Source organism: Phacochoerus africanus, chromosome 2 (genome assembly GCF_016906955.1).
Source record: "Phacochoerus africanus isolate WHEZ1 chromosome 2, ROS_Pafr_v1, whole genome shotgun sequence".
Taxonomy (NCBI): Eukaryota; Metazoa; Chordata; class Mammalia; order Artiodactyla; family Suidae; genus Phacochoerus; species Phacochoerus africanus.
This window is the reverse complement of record NC_062545.1, coordinates 188983735-189005827: the sequence shown is the minus strand read 5'-3', so window position 1 is coordinate 189005827 and position 22093 is coordinate 188983735. Positions and strand designations below refer to the sequence as shown.

The following is a 22093-nucleotide window of genomic DNA, read 5'->3' as shown; positions in this document are numbered from 1 at the left end:
TGACCATCCTATCCTTTGGTTGATAAGCTCCTAAAAACTCCCCATTTTTTGCTTAAACCAGTTCAGTTTGAATTTATATTATATAAAGTCAAATATTATGATTAATAAAGTGGCACAAATGGTCATTTCTGTTTACGTGATCATTAGTAGTTTTAATAGCATGTCCTATGGACCATTTAACCTATACAACACTCCTCAGATGTGAGTAGATTGGGAGATAAAATTGAGGTTGAGAGAAGACTGCAAGGCCATCTTCTGCCTTAATATTTGCTACTATACATGGCTGAGCCCACATTCCTACCAGGTCTCCCCACATTTAAACAATCTGTGTTATTAACCACTATGCTCTTTCTGGATCTCAGTTAGACCCAAGTTCCTTTTCAAGTAATAGACAAGTGTAGAAGAACAGAGTTTTCAATGCTCTTTTTACTCAGATTTCAGCATCTTGAAGTTAACATCTTATCATTAAGTTTCATTGCATGCATATTCCACCTCTGAGTATTTGCTCCTATGATTTTCTCTGACTCAGCATAAAATTCTGCCTGGCACAATCCTGCTCATCTTTCAAAGCCAACTTTTATGTAACCTCCCATAGAGTCTTTCCTACTCCAGGCTGTATGAATCACTCCCTTCCTTTCTTCTTACTCCCCAGCTCACATTACAGTTAACTGGTTACATGCCTGACTCTAATACTATGTTGAGAGCTCCATGCAGCTGTGGATCATTTCTTCATCATTTGTCTAATTCCCATTCCTGATGCAATACCTACCTTAGAGTAGGTGCTTTATAACTACTTGTTGAATCAAATTGATTTAGGGAGCATGCAGAGAGCCTAAACAGTACAGATGAAGAAATCATATTCTTATGCCTGGACAATTATGAAAAATAGCACAAAGTAGCCTAAATGCCATGGTTTAAGTAGGCAACTGTGGTTACAAGGGGCAGGGGGACTGTCTGGTGTGACTAATGGGAGACTTCCAACCCATCACTCCTAATACAGTTTATTCTCGATAACTATCAAAGTCTGAACACTGTTCACTAACTGAATTTTCAGTATCTAGGCACTCACTGTGGCATATAAAATACAATATAAATGATTTATTTATGATCCTTGACTGCATCCCAGGTGACATTCAGAATATTTATTTTTGTCAGGGCTGACTTTGTATTGAATTGAATGGTACATGACCATATAGCATGGGCCAGTGTCTTCATTTCCAGAATTGGAAATGACTGTGTCATAGATCAAGCCCTGAACATACCTCTGGGCCTGGCTCTGAAATTTAAGCTTGCCTTTTTAGGACAATGGTTTAAATATCTATAGTGGCTCAATTGTTCTCGGGTCTCTTCCATGAATCAGCAAGTGGGAGGCAGTTGGCAGCAGGCAATGAGATTTGAGCTGTACTGCACAGAAGCCAGGAAAATGAGGAAGCAAGAGAAATCGCTGATTTTGCTTATCAATCCAATATTTGCTAACTAAATATGATTTACCTACTTTTTATCTCAACCACATCTCAACTTCCTACCCAAAGCCATTTTTGGACTTTCTTCTTTACACCTACAACTGCTGAATAATCACAAAATGAAACCTGATATGCACCCAAAAAAGCATGAGAAGACAAACCTCATGTAAACATAAATTATAAAGATACTTGAAAGATAAAGTAAAAATGATTTTTGTAGTATCTGAGTGTCAGCCTCTCTTGAAGAGCATGAATAAATGAGAGTTCCCTGAATTTTAGACAGACTCTTCACTGAATTTGAATGTTCAATTAGAAACACAGCTGTGTTGGAGTTCCCCTTGTGGCTCAGTGGAAACGAATCTGAGTAGGAACCATGAGGTTGCAGGTTCGATTCCTGGCCTCGCTCAGTAGGTTAACGTTAGAGCGTTGCCGTGAACTGTGGTGTAGGTCACAGATATGGCTTGTATCTGGTGTTGCTGTGGCTGTGGTGTAGGCCAGCAGCTGTAACTCTGATTGAACCCCTAGCCTGGGAACCTCCATATGCTGCAGGTGAGGCCCTAAAAAGAAGAAAAAGAAAAAGAAAATAAAAGAAAAACAGCTGTGAGGCACAAGATGGTGGAGTTAAAAAGACCCTAAGCTCATCTCCTCTCAGAGGCACAGCAAATTCACTAGTATTTATAGAGCAACCATCACCGAAAAAGACCAGAACCTACCAGAAAAGATCTTCTACAACTAAAGCTGTAACAAATGGACGACAACAAGACAATAGAAGGGATGGAGTTGTGATATAGTCAAACCCCAAGTCCCTAGGTGGGCAATCCACAAACAGAATAATTACAATTGCTGCAGTTCTCCCAAAGGTGTGAGAATTCTTAGTCCCCACATCAGGTTCCCCAGCCCAGGGGTTCTGCACTGGGAAGAAGAGCCCTCAGAGAATTTGGCTTTGAAGGCCACAGAGCTTACTTTGGGGAGTCCCAGAGGCCTGGGGAAACAGAAGGTTTCATTCTTAAGGGACTCACACAAATCTCACAAGCTCTGGAAACCAGGGTAGAAGCAGTAATGATAGGAAGCTGGATCAGACCTACCAGCTGATCCTAGAAAGTCTCCTGGAGAGGCAGGTGGTAACTCCAGCTCACCCTGGGGACACAGACTCCAAGAAGCCATTTTTGGGAGCTCCTTCTACCACATGGACACTGGAGATGGCAAGCAGCATTCTGGAATCTTCTCTCTAGCTTCTTATCCCCATAAGCCAGCCCCACTGCAGTCACAAGTTCTGGAATCCTTAAACCAAGCCATGAATTAAATACTGATGCAATCTCACATACCAGCTTAAGGGGTTCCTTAAGACCCCCTGAGCCCACAGACACCTCTGGACATGGCCCTGCCCATCAGATGACCCAGGACCTGGCCCCATGCACCAGTGCATAGGCAATAGACCCAAGATCCCCCAGGCCCTCCAGCCAGAGATCCTAGGGCCCAGGCCCCGTCCACCAAAGAGCTTTCCCTAGCATCAGGCCCAGCTCCACCCACCAACTGGCAGACACTAGCCACAAAAAGTAGCAACATTACAGACTGTGGACCATACTTGCCCTAGGACTGGTGGGCCTGGTTCCCACCAACTGACACGCCAATACAAGCTTCAAGACTCCAGGTTCTGCCATCAACTATGTCAGGAAACAGCCCTATGCACCAGGAGTCTTACAGATGCCCTGGGACCCCTGAGCCCTGAAACCATAATAACCCAGGACCCAGTTGTCTACCAGTGGGCTGGCACTAGTCCCAGGACCTGGCTTCATCCACCATCAGGGAGGCAATAGCATCAGATTCTCCAGGATCCTGACTTCACCCAGCAACAGCTCAACACTAGCCCTGGGGTCCCCAGGGTTCTGAAGTCAGCTGACTCATGACCTAGCCCTACCAACCAGCAGCTGGCAGCCTTCACATAAGGCAGGACATGGACACCAACCAGACCAGAGCCAAATAAGCCTAACAGACTGGTGACATAGTCCACCACAACAGAAAGATCCACACAGCCCTCATAGAAGGAATCCCTAGAGCATATAGGTATGATTACAAGAGAGAAGTATTCTGCTGGGACTCATAGGACATCTCCTACCAAAGGCCACTTATCCAAAGTTGGGAAATGTAACCAACTTACCAGATAAAAATAAAAATCAAAAATTATGTAAAAAATGAAGCAATAGAGGAACATACTCCAAATAAAAGAATAAGATAAAGCCCCAGAAGAACTAAGTGAAGTGGAAATAGTATATCTGAGAAAGAGTTCAGGGTAATGATCATAGATGATCAAAGAACTTGGGAAAAGAATGAATACACAGGTTGAGAAGTTTGTATTTTCTAACTCTTTGTAAAAAAAAAATTCTAAGAATAATAGAAGGAAATGATGAATATAATAACTGAAATGAAAAATACTTGAGAGGAAATCAAGGCTAGACTAAATAAGGCAAAGGAACAGATCAACAAGCTGGAAGACAGAGTAGTAGAAATAACTGAGGTTGTACAGAAAAAAGAAAAAATAATGAAAAGAAATGAGGACAGTGTAGAGATTTCTGGGACAACATCAAGTACGCTAATATTAATTCACATGATAGGGGTCCAAGAAGGAGAAGGGCAGAGTGAGAACATAGTTGAAGATTTAATAGCTGAAAACTTCCCTAGCCTGGGAAAGGAAACAGACATCCAACTCTGGGAAGTGCAGAGAGCCCTGTACAGGATTAATCCAAAGAGGAGCATACCAAGACATATTGTAATTAAAATGGTAAAAATTGAAGATAAAGAGAATGCTAAAAGCTGCAAGGGAAAAACAATACATTACATAAAAGAGAACTCCCACAAGGTTATCAGCTGACTATTCAGCTGCAACTGCAGGCTATAAGGGAGTGGCATGATATATTTAGAGTGAGGAAAAGGAAAAACCTACAACCAAGAACACTCTGCCCAGCAAGGCTCTCATTCAGATTTGATGAGAGCTCATATCTTCCCACATAAGCAAAAGCTAAAAGAGTTCAGCACATCATACCAGATTTAAAAGGAATGTTAAAGGAACTTCTCTAAGCAAAAGGACACAGCAAGAAACACAAAAATCACAAAAGGAAAAAGCTCATCAGTAAAGGCAAATATACAATAATGGTAGGAAATCATCCACTCACAAAGCTAGTAGAAAGATTAAAAAATAAAAGTAGTAAAAATCACCTATATCCCCAATAAGCAGTAATCATGAGAGGAGGAGAATACAAATGTAGAATTATTGAAATGCATTTGAAATTAAGAGATCAGCAATTTAAAACAATCTCACACACACACACACACACACACACATACATAATCATATAAAAACGTAATGGTAACCACAAACCAAAAGCTTATAATAGAGGCACCCACACAAAAGAAAAAGGAATCCAAACATAACACTAAAGATAGTCATCAAATCACAAGAGAACAAAAAAATAAGAAAGGAATAAAGACCTACAAAACCAACCCAGAAACATTTTTTTTAAGTGGCCTTAAGAATGTACATATCAATAATTACTTTAGGAGTTCCTTTGTGGCACAGCAAGTTAGGGATCTAGCATTGTTACTGCAGCAGCTGGGGTCACTGCTGTGGCACAAGTTTGATCCCTGGCCTGGGAACTTCCACATAATTACTGCAGGCACAGCCAAAAAAATAAATAAATAAAAAGAATTACTTTAAATGTGAATGTACTAAATGCTCCAATCAAGACACAGAGTAACTGAATGAATCCAAAAACAAGGCACACATAGGCTTTTGAAAGTGAGGGATGGAAAAAGGTATTCCATGAAAATGGAAATCAAAAGCCAGGGTAGCAATACTTCCATCAGATAAAATAGACTTTAAAATAAAGACTGTTACAAGAGACCAAAAAAAAGGACATTACACAATGATCAAGGGATCAATCTAAAAAGATGGTAACAATTGTAAATATACATGGACTCAATACAGGAGCACATAAATACATAAAGCAAATATTAATAGACATAAAGGGAGAAATCAACAGTAACACAATACTAACAGGTGATTTTAACACACCACTTACATCAATGGACAGATCATTCAGGCAGAAAATCAACAAGGAAACATTACCCTTAAGTGACACATTAGACCTGATGGATTTTATAGATATATAGAGAGAGAACATGCCAAAAGCAATAGTGTGTGGTCAGAAAAGATGCTTGATATGATTTAAGTTTTCTTAAATTTATTGAGGTTTGTTTTGTAGTGTAATATGTGACCACACACTATGAGACAAGAAATCAACTACAAGAAAAAAACTGCAAAAAAAAACACAAAACACTAACATGCAGAGACTAAACAATGCTACTAAACAACCAATGAATCACTGAAGAGATCAAGGAGGAAATTTAAAAATACCTGGAGACAAATGAAAACAATAACACAATGATCCAAAATCTATGGGACACAGCAAAAGCCATTGTAAGAAAGAAGTTTATAGCTGTACAAGCTTATCTCAGGAAAGAAAAATCTCAAATGATCTAATTTTATACCTAAAGGGGCTAGATAGCAAAGAACAAACAAAAATCAAGTTAGTAGAAGGAAATAAGTCATAAAGATCAGGGCAGAAATTAGTGAAACAGAGACTAAAAAGCAATAGAAAAAAATCAATAAAACTAAGATCTAGTTCTTTGAAAAGATAAGTAAAATTGATAAATCTTTAGCCAGACCCATCAAGAAAAAAAGGGTGTCCAAGAAAAAAAGTGTGTCCAATAAAAGCAGAAATGAAAAAGGAGAAGTAACAACTCATACCACAGAAATACAAAGGATAATAAGAGAGCAACTGTATGCCAATAAACTGGACTACCTAGAAGAAATTCCTAATTTTGTACAGTCTTCCCAAGGAAGAAATAGAATACATGAACAGGCTAATTCAATAATCAGTAATTTAAAAAAAAAAACTTCCGGTAAACAAAAGTCCAGGACCAGATGGCTTCACAGGTGAATTCTACGAAATATTTCACGAAGAGTTAACACCTATCCTTCTCAAACTATTCCAAAAAAATTGCAGAGGCAGGAACCCTTCCAAACTCATTCTATGATGCTAGGCATCACCCTGATACCAAAACCAGATAAAGATATCACACACTAACCAAAAAATCATAGGTCAACATAATGCAAAAACATAGATGCAAAAATATGCAATGAAATATTAGCAAACCAAGTCCAACAATACATCAAAAGGATAATACACCATAATTAAGTGGACTTATCCCAGGGATGCAAGAGTTTTTCAATATCTGCAAACTTAGCAATGTGATATACTACCATGAACAAATTGAAGAATAAAAACTGTATGATCATCTCAATAGATGCAGAAAAAGCTTTTGGCAAAATTCAACTTCCATTTATCATTAAAAACTTTCAGAAAGTAGGCGTAGAGGGAACCTACTTGAACATAATAAAGGCAATATATGACAAGCCCACTACTAAAATCATACTCAAGGGTGAAAATCTGAAAGCCTTTCCTCGAAGACCAAGAACAAGACAAGGATGCCCACTCTCACTACTTTCATTCAACACAGTATTTGCAGTCCTAGCCAGAGCCAAGGAGACACAGCAAAGCTGGATTTTAGTGATTGATAAATCTCATGGAAAAATGTACAGTGGATTTAACTGGAGACCCTGTTGGCAGTTTTACATTTATAAATTCAATAATCAGCCTTAGGAAGAAAAGGGAGGAAGCAAGCCTGACATCACTTTGCTTTCTTTGAGGTAAACTATTAGACTGTGATAACAATTCCAATTCAGAATAGTTATGTTAGCCCAAACAATACCTTCTCATTTTCATTTCTAGTTGACGAATTTTTCTAAAAAGACCCTTTTTCTTAGGAACATAGACCTTGCCAACCAAGCATTTTCTTTGTAGGAACGCCTTTTGTAAAATTAGAAATGAATTCAATGAATGTTCCGTATATTTTATTTCCAAGGCATTTAAAATCTGGTTTTTTTTCCTCCAGGAAATTCTCAAACTGGTACAAATTCTTTCTTCTCAGGTACCTCCAGATCATCAGTTACTCGTTGTAAACCAGGAGCCAATTGCCCCAGTTCACACAGTAGCATCAGTAGACAACTGTCCCCTCTATCTGTCACCGAAGATTCTTCTGCTCCTATTCTTGAACTTCAGAGTCGAGGATCCTCTGGAGTTTGTGGACATAGGACTGAGAGGCAGAACAGATCAGGTATGTTCACGACCATCTCTTAAATAACAGTACATCTAGGTAAGCGTCTAACCGGCAATGAAAGTTCTCAACTTTGGCAAAGGATGTAGAGATGTTACAAGGACTCTCAAGAGTGGGTGTGGGGAAAGTTTATCAAGTGGGAGGAAAAAGAAGGAAAATGTATAGATATAATCTGTTAATTGTATATGGTATAATAGAGAAATAATACCAAAACCTACAGTTGGAGGGCTTAACACATGGTTAAACAAAGACTTCTAGTGAAGTTTACAAGGAAACTAGCTTTCTATTTTTTTTTTTCTTTTTAGGGCCACACTCACAGCATATGGAGGTTCCCAGGGTAGAGGTCTAATCAGAGCTATAGCCACCGGCCTAAACTACGGCCACAGCAATGCCAAGTCTGAGCCGTGTCTGAGACCTACACCACATCTCATGGCAACACCAGATCCTTAACCCACTGAGCAAGGCCAGGGATTGAACCCACAACATCATGGTTCCCAGTCAGATTCGTTTCCACTGTGCCACAATGGGAACTCTAGCTTTCCATTTTTTATCTTGGTCTTGGGTTTTAGAAATAGCACATTGTACCCATTCTGAGAAAAGTAAAAGCATCACACACTCTGCTCTTTTCTTCATCAGGACTGCCTGTCCTTGGAACCCTTCTAGTTTTCCAAAATTTACACCTCCTTCAGGACACTTCACTTGCCTCCCTGATTAACATTTACTGAAAAATCAAGACTTGTAGCCTTTCCTCACATCCTGCTGACCACCAAATCTTGGGCTACTTGGGTTACTGGAATGGCTAGATAAGTATCCATGAGTGTCCCAGCAAATCTATCATTTTAAAAGGCAGCAAGGTCCACTAGGCTGCTGTCCAATACTGTTACATTTTGGTAGTGGACATCTTCCTTCCTTTCCCAGAGATACTCTCAATACCCAGGTCCAGGCTCAGCTCCTCTTATCAACTGACCATACTTCTTCCTGAAAAGGCCAAAACAATTGTATGCTAATAGATGCTTTCCCCTCTGCCTAAAAATGTCTCTGTTCTCTCACTTGCTAATTTGATAATTACCATTACTGTGAGGACCACCTTTGACTTTTGCGTTTGCTGCTGTTCAGAAGTTGACTCCTTCTTTGTATTCATGATCACCTCCTCTCCTTCTCTTCCACCTGCATTTTTAATCTGTCCTTCTCCATTGATTCCTTCAGCTTGGTCAGCAACATATTAAAATCTCCTACATCCTTCAAAGCAATAGTGGCAACAGCAAAATCAATACAATATTCTATCAAGATAAGTATGTAGGAAAACAAAAAACAAAAAACAAAAAAACCCCAAACCAAAACCTAGTAACTTTGAGAACATTAGCTTTAAAAAATAAAAAGAAGAGGAATGGTAACTCAGAGGACACAGATAAAGTAGAGAGGAGATGTTAAAAGCCTCTTCTAGGGTCCTACTAGTTTAAGAAGAGGTTTTCATGTGAGAAAATACATTTAAAAAAAAAAACACTATTTTTAAATGGAGTTTTAGCAACTATAGATCCCAAAGCTAAACTTTTTTAAGTGGAGAAAATGACATCTTGAATCTTCAGAAAGTTTTAATTGGCTTTAATAATTTGCAGTAATATTCTTATTATCCCAGTTATCTGCAGGACAGAATGTTCTGGTTAATTAAATACAGTTAATAAAGACTTACCCTATTTATCACATGTAGACTACAAATCTCAAAGATGTTCCACTAAAGACTACATGGGACATAATTTACCCTTTCTGGAAGGATTCAGAAGGCACTTGGGGGACATTCCTAGGCACCAAAAAGAAAAGAGAAAAGGCGAAAAATCTGAAGAGCAGCTCACCATGCTTTCATGAATGCTGTGGTACTTAACCTTGGAAGAAATCCCATGAGATAGATATTATCACTGTTTGACAGAGAAGCCAAGACTGGAACTAAACATGTACTTAGAGTTCTCCAATAGCAGGGCTAGGACTTTTACTCTTTTTCCATATTCCAGTGGCCTCTACCATCAATTTGTAGGACTCCAATCAAGGTTCATAGAAATGGATGGAACTCCTGGGAAATCAATTTTAATGAAACCTAAAACTCTAAATCTAAGCAGGACTATAGAAAATCATGTTTAAAATGTTCAGAAAAAAATAAAATGGTCAGAAAAATAGAAGACCTCTGGAGAGCCAGTCTTTCTATGGTATCTGTAGATGGTAAAATTAAAGAACTGTCAGCAATCAGATCTAGTAGCAGAAGAGAGAACAGTAAATATTATGGAGGGATTTAGGTGCTTTTGGTGTCATCAAACATACTCTCCATGGTATGATGATAGTACAGAGGCAATCTTGAAAGAAGGTGAAGGTGAAGGCAGATAAGAACCCAAGAGGACACTTAAAATCTTCATAGAATCATTTCTTTTATGAGATAGTCTCTGAGAACAATGTGATCCAAAGTCTAGTAGAGTACACTTTTCTCTTAATGTCACTTCTCTTAAGCCTAATGCAAGACTGCCATTCCTGCCAGGAAAAACAAAAACTTTTTCTCCAAACCATTTCTGAAGTTACCAGTGCTTAAACAGAGAGCTCAAACCTGAAACCTAGACAGAATGAGTATTCAGGATAAAATGTTTGAACCCTGGAGTCATACTGACCTGGGTTCAACCTTGAACAACCTTTAATGTAAGGTTCAGTTTTTTTTCATCTGTAAAATGGGGGTGGTAAAACCTACTTAATTGTGTAGGCTTGTGTTCCCTTCCCAGCCTCCCAATACAAGAGTTTCTTATACCCTCTTATTCATTTTTCCCTCTACTCTCTGTATAAGTCACATGATCATAGAGGGAATTTGAAGAACTGCTATCAAAAGCAGGTAGAGTCTACAGACAGCCAACAGGCATATGAAAAGATGCTCATCATTGCTAATTAGAGAAATGCAAATCAAAACTACAGTGAGGAACTGCCTCACACTTGTCAGAATGGCCATCATTAAAAAGTCTACAAATAACAAATGCTGGAGAGGGTGTGAAGTAACGGGAACCTTCCTGCACTGTTGGTGGGAATGTAAATTGGTACAACCACTATGGAAATAATCTGGAGGTTCCTTAAAAAACTAAAAAATAGAGTTGCCATATGCTCCTACTCCTGGGTACATATCCGGAGAAAACCATAATTGGAAAAGATACGTGCATGCACACCAATGTGCACAGCAGCACTATTTACAGTAGCCAAGACATTTAAACAGTCTAAGTGTCCATCCACAGAGTAATGGATAAAAAAGATGGGACACTACTCAGCCATAAAAAAGAATGAAATAATGCCATTCGCAGCAACATGGATGGACCTAGAAATCATATTAAGTGAAGTAAGTCAGAAAGACAAATACAATATGATATCACTTATATGTGGAATATAAAATATGACACAAATGAACTTATCTCACAGATATAGACTCACAGACATAGAGAATAGGCTTGTAGCTGCCAGGGAGAAGGGAAGTGGGGGAATGATGGACTGGGAATTTGGGATTAGCAGATGCAAATTATTATATATGGAATGGATAAACAACATGGTCCTGGTGTGTAGCACTATCCTGATAAACCATAATAGAAAAGAATATGAAAAAGAATATACATAACTGAATCACTTTGCTATACAGCAGGAACTAACACAATATTGTAAATCAATTATATTTCAATGAAGTAATTTTTTCCAAAAAAGAGCAGGTATAGTCTGTACACAGCCAAGGAGATAGCTAACTCATACTTCCAGACTCATCTCAGTGTCACTACATCACTGAAGTTTCTCCTGATCATTTCTCATCTCACCTCAACAAGTGCTTCTCCTCTGTCTCCATACAGCCTTGCATCTGCCATACTTGGCCATTATCACACTGAATTCGATGTGTTTTCTGGCCTTCCTCTAGATTAGGAGCTCAAGACTTTCACTGAACCCCTGGGACCTGACTAACACATTCCTAGTAGTCTCCATAGGACTTTTCTTAATAAATAAACTAATAAAATACCAGTTTTCATCTTCTGAAGGCCTAGGCCCTGATAATTCTGCTTATAAGACTTGAAAGTCCTCTAGTAATTGCTTGTGTCATCCTTACTTGGTTTATGTTCTCCATTGAAGAATTCACTGTCAAGGATTGCTACCCCTTTCCCCAAATAATTATATCAGGAAGCCTGGACAGGTAAAGGTAGAAACCATCCACTATTGCTTGCAACCTTGTGGGCTGCACCACGCTCTTCAGCACAGGATAAACTGTGTGCTTGAAGGAGGTGCCTGGAGACACAGCAGAATCTTGCAGCCAATTTTGCTCCCTTCCCCCAGGATTCTACTGGGGCCTGAGGATGACCACTGGACCCCTTTAACTTCCTGCTATGTACATAAATTCACTGTGTGGAACTTGCTTTCTCTATCAGGGAGAGGTGTTTATCACTTTCAGAGAGCTTTGACAATTTTCATGTGAAAAAAAAAATGCTATTAGATTTCCTTAGTAAATGTAAAAATATGAAGCAGAACTCATGATGCTCCCAGAAATACAGTAACTAGTAATTTGTTCTGAGGTGGAAAATAGTTTTGTGTAGTCCAGACTTGCTCTGTTTTGGGGACACATCCTTTTCAACTGAATAGTCATCTTTGCTGCAGTTTTTTAAAAAACAAAACAGGGGACTAAAACAACAAATACTTATTTCTTGTCTGCTTTTCATGCCAGCGCGGATATAGCGCTGCTTTGGCCAGGTTCTGCTCATTCTCCCACTTAGTCTGAAAGAGCAGGCCCTATTTGGGATTTTCCATGCCAAGGTCAGAAAGGAGGAGCCAGAGAGGTAATACGACCCTGGTTCACATCTGAATAGACAAAGCCAGTCATGTGGCCAAGGGCAAAGCCTTTGGAGCAGAAATGTGTAATGCTCTCAAAAGGAAGTGGGTAGGATAGAGCAGAGATCAGTAGAGCACCCACCAAGTTCATGAGCATTGTCATGGCCTGGATAGGGGTCCAGATACACACTGTATCTTACAGAGCAGAGATTCCAGAGAGAAAACGAACCAGAGTTATCTGTCTCTTCAGATGATGGTAGGAAAAAAACAAAACAAAACAAAACAAAAACCACTGGTGATTCTACTGTCTGCCTCTTTGTTTACTGTTTTATAACTTGATTTCCACACATTTGTATTCCTTTCCTATTTTCAGGGGATGATGGAACACAGGCTCATCCTGAGAACAGCAGCCAAGAAAACAGAATCAAGGCTCGCTGCCTATCCTGCACGTCCATGGTTCTGAAGGCTGTCTGGGGACTTTTGATCATCTTGTCAGTGTCGTCATCCTGGGTTGGAACCACGCAGATTGTAAAAATCACTTATAAGAACTTCTACTGTCCATTTTTCATGACTTGGTTCTCAACAAACTGGAATATTATGTTTTTCCCAGTCTATTATTCTGGTCACCTGGCCACTGCTCAAGAAAAGCAATCTCCGATGAAAAAATTTAGGTAGGTTTCATTTTCATGTGAAATGGCCAATAGGAGATGGTTTGAAATAATTTCATGCATCATTTCATCTCTTTGGAATATGAGTTGAGTTGGGAAGTACGGAGAGGCAGGATCTAATGTTGGTAATGAACACACGAACAGGAGGAAGCAGAATCAGCACCTCCCCCACACTAAAAAAAAAAAAAAAAGTTATTAAGTATCTACAACATGCCAGGCACTGTGCTGGTGCTTTTGAATATCTTGTCTTATTTAATTTTGTATATTTTATATTATTTAAAAGGTGGTAACAGCCACCTCTTAAGGTGGTGTCAATTTTCCTCACTTTATCCAAGGTCATAAACTTATAAAGGAACCCAGATTTTAATCCAGATCTGTTTATCTGTGAAAGTCATGTTCTAAAAGAACAATCCAGTGTCTCAAGCCCAGGGTAAAAAAACAAACAAACAAAAATTATATTAATAAGATTATTACAGAAACATTTGCCCAATATTCTGGACACAGTGGTATTACAGCAGATGAAGTGACTTGGTCTCAAGCAAAGGGAAGTTTGGCCTTGGGGTGGTTTAAAAGATGTTGTTCTTTGCTGGCTCAGAGCACAGAAAAAGCCTTGTCTGTTGGTTTGCTGGCCATGAACTTGATAGTGCCATAGCTCCTAGTGGTTGCTCTGAGCCAAACCTGGCTTCTGCAGCCCCATCTTGGGGAGATCAGGAAGCTGGCAGAGCCATGTCATCCAGCTTTGCACAGCTCTCCCAGAAGGCAAAAGTAGCAGTGGGGTCAAAGTTTCTTTGCCAACAGACAGCTTCTTGAAAAGAAAAGCCAGAACTAATGAATAATTCCCAGGACAGTCACTCTGATCACCAAAAGAAAACAGTAGTCCTGACCCTCAGTGGATAACAGTAGACGAGTGACAGGTTTTCTACACCAACTTATTGCGTCTTGGCAGAATGACAATAAACGTGTCTTACAGAAACCAAAATAACCTTTCTGTCTTGCCCGTAACTTAATGAAAGGTAGGAATGACTATTATAATTGGTGCATTGTAAAAATGTTCTTAAAAACTTAAGACACCGTGAAGGGTTTATCTTCAGCTTCTATTTTCTGTCACCAGCTTGGAAGTGCCTGGGAATACTGAAGTGTGAGCTGATTTTCCATGTGTGTCTAGGAAAATTCAGCTCCCCTTAAAGAAACAAAAACCAATTCAAAAATTTTTTTTTCTGGTTTGGAGGAAAGAAAAATGCTTCATACCCGTTTGTGACTGCTAAAAGTACTTTCTATTTATTCCCATTAAAACAAACATGATCTTGGGGCATAATATTTTAATGATAGTATATAACAAATGATTGCAGGGGATACGATTACCAGAATAAAATTCCCCCTGTTTGAAAATACCTCTGTTTCCCCAGACTGTGTGAGTTCTACTCAAACACATGTTTAGCATATTTAGACACAAATGCTGATAAAAACAGCAAAATTATTATGGGAAGTAATACCTCAGAACACCTCAAACCAAGTCAAGCCAGTTTTACTTAAGAGAACTTATTTACAATGAGAGGCTCCTGCTGACAGGAATGTTGTTTGGGGAATGAGTCTCACTGGCACCACATCTCTCACGTTGAACTGACTCTGAATTTCGGCAAAACTGTGCCTTGACAAGACACTCCACCTGTTAGTGCCTAGAGTGAAGTGGACCATTTTGGAAACTGACTCAGAGAGCTTTTATTGCCAAGCAGAAAATATGGTCTTTGAAGGGAATATTCTCCAGCGGCCCCCTCCACATGAGAGGTAAACATTGCCAGTAAAGTCTGAGATCTTTTTTGTCTTTTTTCCCCTGTAGACTCATTAACACCATCTGCCAGGACAGCACCCCCTACAGCTCTCCTGGCAGAACAGGGGGAAAACTGAGGTAGCGGTAAGACTGGAAACAAAATCTGTCCCATAGCGCCAGACCCTCGGTTTTCTCCTTTTCTCATGAATGGTTCAAAAGCCTTTCCAATTTTTTTCTTGTCCCTAACATCAAAGGAATTTTCATTGAAGTATCAAATCTAGGTGGTAAGGATTTTTCGTTTGGCAGTAGTCTTTGATATTTCAATCATTTCACTTATATACTATCAAGAGAATTCAATTGCCTCAGGTGAATTTGAAATTTAAGAAGAAAAAAATTTTATACCACTCTTTTGACAAGGGTATTTTCTTAAGGAAGAAAAAACTAGAAAGCCAAAGATATATATACTGAAGATATATTCGCCATATGTCAGGAACCTGTGAAACACGCTTATGATGCCATCTGTCATCAAGAAAGGGCTCAGTCACCAGTAGCTGCTGGAACCATGATGAGCACAGTTACAGTCCTAGTGCCTCACAACTTCTAAGCTGCTTTCTAAGTTGTTTCCTGTCAATGCCTCTTGTCTAGCAATTCTGATCTCATCACCCCAAGGAGACACATTATTTGCTTCTCCATAGAATTTCATTTTTTAAAAATGTTTGCATTTCCTAGCGCTTACTGCTTAAACAGCAAGAGGTGAACTAGCATTTGAATGGAGAGCATTTTTAATTCTAGTAACAGCAGTGACAAGTGGGGAAAAGGTTGGCAGTGAGAGTAAAAGGGGAAAAGGTACAACAGGAGGAAGCCAACACCAGGGGGCTAGGATGAGCCAGCAACCTTTGGCGGGGAGGGGGTGGCTCTCCCCACCCATGTGCCTGGAAGGCTTCCCACAGGGCAGAGTCCAAAGTCTGTGTTTGAGAACACTCCACTCAGTATGATGGTGGGCTCTGGCTAGAGCCATTGATAAGAAATCCTTTAATCAGAAATGGATCTGTTGTGGCTCTTAATAACTGTGTATTTTTTTTTGTCTTTTGTCTTTTGTCTTTTGTCTTTTTGTTGTTGTTGTTGTTGCTATTTCTTGGGCCGCTCCCTCGGCATATGGAGGTTCCCAGGCTAGGGGTCCAATCGGAGCTGTAGCCATTGGCCTACACCAGAGCCACAGCAATGCGGGATCCAAGCCACGTCTGCAACCTACACCACAGCTCACGGCAACGCCGGATCGTTAACCCACTGAGCAAGGGCAGGGACCGAACCCGCAACCTCATGGTTCCTAGTCGGATTCGTTAACCACTACGCCACGACGGGAACTCCAATAACTGTGTATTTTAAAGGGCATTGAGTGGTGGCACATATCAGAATAAGCCCATGACTCCCCACTCCAGCTCTCCCTGGCAGACATCCTCATGGAGCAAATCCCTACATAAGCACTGAATACAAAACTTGTACACAGACACTATGAAAACTGCGCTTGCTCAGTGTGTGTTTCTGATCCTGTGTATCTCAGTGATAGCACTTTAGAAAGACTGTCCATTTATTATACTGTGAACTGCCTATACTTCCACAAAACAAACAAACAAAACAGAGGCTGTCCCTTTTCCTATGTGTGGGAGCACATGTGATTTCTCTTTACTTTGCAAAAGGTTTTGCCTCTGGCTTATTTTGTCTTCCTTGAAGTTTTGTCTCCTTCAAGTTAAACTTTAGCTTTGAGAAATCCCATTTTCATCTTACAAAAATCCTTCCATATTGGTCATCTCCTACATGAACAGTAAAGCTGCAATGAGTGTCTACTTGTTCAAAATGCATGTTTAACCTTCCCAGAATTGCTGGCCTGCAACTCCTTGCAGTTTCAGCTGCTTGGAAGCAATGTTTCCTTGATATTGAAGGCCTGTGCCTGGAGCGTCACCACTTTGTCAGGCTCTCCCCATTGTGGTTCTCCTGTGGGGTAAATGGCTTCTTGCATGAGAGGCAGACAGTGGCTGGAGATTACTTAGATTTGCAATGCTTTGAGGCACAGTTGTTTCTTTGTGGAAAAAGCTGGAAGAGAAACCAGAAACTAGTACTATCTAGAGCCATTCAAATAGATTTATAAACATATAAACATGCAAATATGAGTCAATTGTTGCTTTGAAAAGGATCTTTATCCTACTCTTGAAAATACAATGCCTGGCACAAGATAGTTGCCCAGTAAAAGCTTGAATGTTCATGAACAACTGAGTGAAAGAAATAAAGCTGAATTTTCCCGGTGGCAAGCCTGGTTTAATCTATAATCAAAAAGGCACTGTTATTCTTTTTTTTTTTGTCTTTTTTGTTGTTGTTGCTATTTCTTGGGCCGCTCCCTCGGCATATGGAGGTTCCCAGGCTAGGGGTTGAATCGGAGCTATAGCCACCGGCCTATGCCAGAGCCACAGCAATGCGGGATCGAGCCACGTCTGCAACCTACACCACAGCTCACAGCAACGCCGGATCGTTAACCCACTGAGCAAGGGCAGGGACCGAACCCGCAACCTCATGGTTCCTAGTCGGATTCGTTAACCACTGCGCCACGACGGGAACTCCGGCACTGTTATTCTATCACTTTCATTACCTTCAACATTTTGATCAAAACAGGCCAATGGACTCAATAATTGATTTAGTCAGAAACCAAGCAAATCAAAGATTTAACTGAAATGACTATTTTTATACAATGAACTCAGACAATTCCTCCAGAATGGCCAAGTGTTTGAATCTCACTTGTTTAAATACAATCTCAGTTTTATTAATCTATTTTACCATTTGGAGATTATCACAGAAGCAACTTTAAAAAAAAGAAAATGAAAAAGAAAACAGAGTTCCCATCATGGCTCAGTGGATACGAATCTGACTAGCATCCATAAGGACGCAGGTTTGATCCCTGGCTCACTCAATGGGTTGAGGATCCAGCATTGCCATGAGCTGTGTGTGGCGTAGGTCGAAGACATGGCCCGGATCTGGTGTTGCTGTGGTGTAGGCCAGTGGCTACAGCTACAACTCAGCCCCTAGTCTGGGAACCTCCATATGCTGTGGGTACGGCCATCAAAAGCCAAAAAAAAAAAAAAAGAAAAAGAAAAAATAGCTAGAGGACAGGGAAATTGATTCAATACTGTGTAATAACTTATATGGGAAAATCTGAAAAGGAACAGATATATGTATAATTGAATCACTTTGCTGTACCCCTGAAACTAACAAAATACTGTAAATCAACGATACCCCAATACAAATTTTTTTAAATGCTAGAGGAAAAAGAAATGAGTCAGTTGGGCAGATGTACTAGAAAGAGGCATAATATTTTAGGAATGAAAAGTCCCAAGCTGTGCATGACTTGACATATATGAGACTGCAGCCTATTGTGCTCTGTAGCCTATTCAAACAGTGGCAGCCATCTTGATCCTGATACATTTCTCCGTTGGCAAAGAATCACTGAATAGCTAGTAATTCCAGCAACCACTCATTTCTGGATTTCTCCAGGCTTTCTGAGAATGTTCATCGACAGCAAAATGGCTACTCCAGGAATCTCAAGAGAATGGGTAGGAAGGCTGAGCTCTGTACCTGGGGCCATGTGGGCTCTTGCACAGAACCCTTTGTGTTCATGGCCTGTAGGTGGCAAAACTGGGTTGGGTCATTTCCACAGATGAACAGTAGAAGTCTTGAGGGTTTGTGCTCTTGCCTAAAAATGGCTGTCAAGGCTTAGTCAACACAAGATGTGGTCAAGTTAATACCTGACTCTTAACCTCTCTTTCTTCCCTAGGGAATGCAGCCGAATTTTTGGTGAAGATGGTCTGACATTGAAGCTCTTTCTTAAAAGAACTGCTCCCTTTTCTATTCTATGGACTTTGACTAATTACCTGTATTTACTGGCTTTAAAGAAGCTGACGGCCACAGATGTCTCTGCTCTGTTCTGTTGTAACAAAGCCTTTGTCTTCTTGCTGTCGTGGATCGTGCTGAAAGACAGGTTCATGGGAGTGAGGGTAATGGCACGCTTGATTCAATGCGTGAAGCCGCATTTAATCGTAAATCCTTGGCATTGGGAGAGCTGCTTTTTGTTTTGTGGAGTTTCTGTAAAACTTTTCCCATTGGTTCTGAGTACAAATTGGAATTTGAAGATGCATTAGGACTCGCAGACAGTTACAACATCATGGGAGGATAAAAAGATTGTTTCCATGGGGCAGTCAGCTGATTTCAACAGGAGGCAATCAGATAGGGAAATTAAATTCTTTTTTTATTTTTTATTTTTATTTATTTATTTATTTTTTGTCTTTTTGCTATTTCTTGGGCCGCTCCCGCGGCATATGGAGGTTCCCAGGCTAGGGGTCGAATCGGAGCTGTAGCCACTGGCCTACGCCAGAGCCACAGCAACGTGGGATCCGAGCCGCGTCTGCAACCTACACCACAGCTCATGGCAACGCCGGATCGTTAACCCACTGAGCAAGGGCAGGGACCGAACCTGCAACCTCATGGTTCCTAGTCGGATTCGTTAACCACTGCGCCACGACGGGAACTCCTAAATTCTTTTTTTAGATTAAAGGTGTGATCAATTCCTTCTGTCCTCAGGAAAGAAGGGGCTGAGAAAATTAGCCACTAATTAGCCACTATGATTTGCTGTTTTCTTTTTCTTTCTTTTTTTTCTTTTTTTTTTTTTTTTGGCTGTGGTGAGCAGCAGTGTGAATATGGCAGGCGGCAGCAGTGAAAGCACCAAGTCCTAACCATTAGACCACCAGGGAACTCACCATGATTTGCTTTTTATTCTTTCCAAACAATAAATTTTGGGACAACTCCCTCACAATTTCTTTCAACCCAGAGATGGACTTGATTAATATTGGTATACGTAGGTAAGATTACCAGACAGGAATTAATGTCACTAATAATGGCACAATGCTGTTAAAAGTAGCTATAGATCTAGTGTGGCTAATCTGGAAATGGGACTAAAATCAACAACTTGTACTTTTGGGTACAAATCTTTTTTTTTCTTTTTCTCTCTCTTTTTTTAGGGCTGTACCCATGGCATAAGGAAGTTCCCAGGCTAGGGGTCAAATCAGAGCTACAGCTGCCAGCCTACGCCACAGCCACCAGCCTACACCACAGCTCAGGGCAAAGCTGGATCCTTAACCCAATGAGTGAGGCCAGGGATCAAACCCACATCCTCATGGATCCTAGTCAGGTTCATTAACCGCTGAGCCATGAAGGGAACTCCCTTGGGTACAAATCTTAATTGAACTGCATTAAACTTCCACCAACCACTTCAGTTCTGAGTTTTTACTCCTTTCAGAAGTAACATGGATTTAAAAGTAAAAAAAAAAAAATTTGTATATTAGATTGTACTATGTTAGATCGATTGAAAACCATTCAGATTTAACGAGCTAGATCTCATTCATATAATCTGACAAGCCACTATGATGAAAACATTGAGTAAACAATTCCTTAGAAGGAGGTCCAAATGAATAGCCTTTTTCCAGAGGATAAACATCACACAATTATTGTTCTCTGAAAGAGATGCCCAAGATTGGATCTGAAACATATTTTGCTATCAGAATACTGCTCTGGGGAGTTTCTGTTGTGGCTCAGTGGCTAACGAACAAGACTAGTATCCATGAGGACACTGGTTCGATCCCTGGTCTTGCTCAGTGGGTTAAGGATCCAGCATTGCCCCTGTGAGCTGTGGTGTAGGTCGCAGATGCAGCTCAGATCTGGTATTGCTGTGGTTGTGGTGTAGGCTGGCAGTTAAAGCTCCAATTCGATCCTTAGCCTGGGAACCTCCATATGCCGTGGAGACAAAAAGACAAAAATATATATATTGCTCTTGTTGCAATAATTCCAGGGTCCTTGCCCCTCTAAATGCTGACATTCATGTCTGTATTATATAGAGAGAGTTTATGGTAGCCATTCCCTAAAAACATTTTCCTTAATAGCCAATTAGCAATTAGCCAATGCCAGCTATATCTTGGGAGATGCTACTCAGAAATTCAGGGCTAACGCGTGACATGAACAAGCAGTAAGAAGCTATGGTAGAAGACAAGAGAAACTCTGAATCAGTCCATGATGCTATTAGACAATACCAGATATGGTCCCATACTCACTCTCCACTAGCTAATGTTGGATTTTACACCCAAAGGGCTTAGCATCCTATTTTTACACATGGAGCACTGGTACTGGCTGTCCACCGAAGGTACCCTGACAAGTCCACCTTTTTACATTGCTCACTGATCCATTTAGTTTGGCCTACATCATTTGTAGGGTCCGGTGAAAAGAGAAAATGCAGGGCCCCTACTTTAAAAAATTGTCAATAATTTCATGATGGCAAAGACAAAGCATCAAATGAAGGGTGGGATCCTTCAAATCCTGCGGCCCAGCATCTGTCCAGGTCACGTGGCCATGAAGCCAGCTCTGCCTCTAACACCTAGAATAATACAAGGGCCAAAGTAGGGACTCAATACATATTTAAGGATGTAGTGAATGAACTCATGCTTATAAGATCTTTCTCTTTTCTGTCTACTGCCACCATGGATCCCCCATGAGAATTTGGAGAGCCTTTTCAGAAGAGAGGGAAAGAAATGAGATTCAGGGGCTTTTCTGATCTTTCAGTGGCACATGAATACCCAAAGGAAGTCAATACATCCACTATTAGATTTACCAATTAGAAAATCAGTTGTATTAGCGTGAATGAATGCATTTAACCCTGGAACTTACTTAAGAAAGAAGTCATACCAGAAGAGGCTCAATGTTTATTTGAGGACTTTGAAGGGAAAAAAACTCAGTTGTATAACTTATATTTAGTTTTAGGAAACCTGCTGAGAAGCCCCAAAGCATTGCCATTTAAAAACTGGCATCTATTGTGGGTTGAATGGTGGCCCCCAATAATATGTCCCCCTCTTCAACCCCAGAACCTGTGAATGTGACCTTGCTTGGAAAAATGATCTTGCCAACATAATTAACATAAGGATTTTGCAATCATTCTGGATTATCTGGGTGGGCCTGAAATCTAATGACAGGTGCCCTTATGGGAGACACACACAGGAAAGACCCACAGAAAAGAAGGAGGCAATGTGACTGCAGAGGGAAAGAGACTGGAGTGATGT

At 40.3% G+C, this 22093-nt stretch overlaps 1 protein-coding gene across 1 annotated transcript in view; it reads left to right on the top strand.

The window, feature by feature from the left end:
• SLC35F4 (solute carrier family 35 member F4) overlaps positions 1-22093 on the top strand; it is a 269518-nt gene that overhangs the window by 230482 nt on the left and 16943 nt on the right. Inside the window, exons 2-4 of the mRNA XM_047769505.1 lie at positions 7512-7697; positions 12886-13183; positions 18769-18988. Of these exons, the coding sequence (XP_047625461.1) occupies positions 7512-7697; positions 12886-13183; positions 18769-18988 (704 nt within the window). The remainder of the gene's footprint in view (positions 1-7511; positions 7698-12885; positions 13184-18768; positions 18989-22093) is intronic.